The following is a 2,500-nucleotide window of genomic DNA, read 5'->3' on the forward strand; positions in this document are numbered from 1 at the left end:
GTATGTAATCTTGGTAGCCTCCAGACAGAAGGAGAGAGAGAGAGAGAGGAAAAGAGAGAGAGAGAGAGAGATACTGTCAAATAGCATTGAAAATTCTGTTAGTTTTTCGCAGAAACGGGAGTATTTTCTCTCTTTTTCCGGCTCTTGTCTAATCACCCCGATCCAAACCAGTGTTTCGTTTAGATTGTACTGTAAAATAAATGTTGCATTATGTCATATCACTGTCAAAAATCTGTGAAATAACTCTGAAGGTGTTATAGAAAATACGAAGAGGCAACCTCACCTGTTGGGCAGGTATATAAGGGCCGCTGGACAACACATGGTCGTAGAAACACCTTGACTTCGACAATGAAGGTAAGACTTCGGAAGTTCCTGAGTTTCGGACAGTTTCTCAACTTTAGTGATTTTTTGTGACTATCTATTGTATATCAAGACAAGTGTTTCGTTCTGACAACAAGAAAGTTTGATAATATGAGTACGAATACTCTAGTCTTACTCCAAAGATTTCGTAAACTAAAAGTGGCCGTATTTGTGAATTTGAGAAATTTTGAAGAATGATACTTTGTATTTCCCCTGATATCCGTGTTTTTGCCACGCTGTTTGAAAAAAAAAAAAAAATCGAAGTGGTATCTCTGTCTGTCCGCCTGTCTCTGTCTCTCTCTTTTCCGTCTCTTGTTGTTGTATATCTTTCCCGCACTCTTCATTCTCTCTTTATTCCTCTGTCTTCGCCTGCTGACTGTTTAGCGATATTTTTGTTTATGCAGGCATGTATGTATGTATATGTATATGTATGTATGTATGCATGCATGCATATGTGTGTATATGTTTGTATGTATGCATCCCTTCTTCCGTCTATCCTCTCTCTCTCTCTCTCTCTCTCTCTCTCTCTCTCTCTCTCTCTCTCTCTCTCTCTCTCTCTCTCTCTCTCTCTCTCTCTCTCTCTCTCTCAGTCCATTTATCAACCTATACATGTGTGTGTACATGTATGTATGTATGAATATCGTGTTTATATACTGTTTGTGTATATATACTTATATACTGTACTGTTCGGTTAGTATGTGTTTATGCATCTAACCATGTCTATTGATATCCCTCCCTCTTTTTTTTTTTTTTTTTTTTTTTATCTTCTCTCTATCTGTAAATTTATCTATCCCCCCCCCCGTCTCTCTTCTTCCTTTCCTCCTTCCATATATCCCCTTCTCTATCTTTCTATCTTTCCATCCCCCCTCCTTCTCTTTCTCCCATTCCTCCCTCCGTCTCTCTTTCCGTTCCCTTCCTTTTCCTTCTCTCTCTTTCCCCCTCACCCTCACCCTCTCTCTATCTCTTTCCCTTTCACTTTCTCCCACCTCTCTCTCTCTTACCTTCTCTCTCAATCTCTCCCTTCCCCTTCTCTTTCTTTCTCTCCCTCCTTCCCTTCCTTCTCCCCTCTCCCCTTTCTCTCCCTCCTCCTTCTCCACCTCTCCCTCCCTCTCTCCTCCCTTTCCCTCCCCCTCCTAATCCCTCCTCCTTCTCCCCTCAGGTCTCCCTCCTCGTTGTCGCGCTCGCCGGCCTGGCCACCGCCGCCCTCCGCCCCCAACAGGCCGCAGCGCCCACGAGTCTCTTCATTCTACCCGAATCCCGCAACCAGGAGGAGGCCAACCCATCCTACTCCACCTCCTACCAAGTGGCTAACGATGACACGCACGATCACAAAGTCGTCGAAGAGTCCCAAAAGGATTCCGTGACGAGAGGATCCTACCAGTACCTCAGGCCCGACGGTATCCTGCAGGTGGTGAGCTACGTGGTGACCAAGGAAGGCGGGTACCAGGCCAAAGTGGAGGAGCTTCCGGGCCCTGGGTATTCCGCCGAGCAGAAGGCGCCGTCGCAGTCGTACTCAGTTCCCGAGACTAAGCTAGAGCAACCAGCCCAGTCGTACTCACTCCCAGAAACGAAGGTGGAGCTACCAGTGCAGTCGTACTCAGTTCCCGAAACGAAGGTGGAACAACCTACCCAGTCATACGATGTTCCGGAAATCAAGGTAGAAGAACCAACGCTGTCGTACGGTGTTCCAGAAATCAATGTACAAGAACCAACGCAGTCGTACGGTGTTCCAGAAATCAAGATTGAAGAACCAACACTGTCGTATGCTGTTCCAGAAATCAAGATTGAAGAACCAACACTGTCGTATGCTGTTCCAGAAATCAAGATTGAAGAACCAACACTGTCGTATGCTGTTCCAGAAATCAAGATTGAAGAACCAACACTGTCGTATGCTGTTCCAGAAATCAAGATTGAAGAACCAACACTGTCGTATGCTGTTCCAGAAATCAAGATTGAAGAACCAACACTGTCGTATGCTGTTCCAGAAATCAAGATTTGATGACCAACACTGTGTATGCAGTAGAAATCAAGATTGAAGAACCAACACTGTCGTATGCTGTTCCAGAAATCAAGATTGAAGAACCAACACTGTCGTATGCTGTTCCAGAAATCAAGATTGAAGAACCAACACTGTCGTATG

At 45.0% G+C, this 2,500-nt stretch overlaps 1 protein-coding gene across 1 annotated transcript in view; it reads left to right on the plus strand.

Annotated features, from left to right (window-relative positions):
- Positions 1–238: 238 nt before the first annotated feature.
- LOC122245510 (uncharacterized) overlaps positions 239–2,500 on the plus strand; it is a 4,040-nt gene continuing 1,778 nt past the window's right edge. Inside the window, 3 exon segments of the mRNA XM_043003430.2 lie at positions 239–354; positions 1,520–2,356; positions 2,359–2,500. The exon segment at positions 2,359–2,500 is cut by the window's right edge and continues 1,778 nt beyond it. Coding sequence (XP_042859364.2) covers positions 349–354; positions 1,520–2,356; positions 2,359–2,500 — 985 coding nt within the window. The 5' untranslated portion in view covers positions 239–348.

This window comes from Penaeus japonicus, unplaced genomic scaffold, assembly GCF_977035675.1.
Source record: "Penaeus japonicus unplaced genomic scaffold, GWHDUDI00000001_assembly GWHDUDI00000026, whole genome shotgun sequence".
Taxonomy (NCBI): domain Eukaryota; kingdom Metazoa; phylum Arthropoda; class Malacostraca; order Decapoda; family Penaeidae; genus Penaeus; species Penaeus japonicus.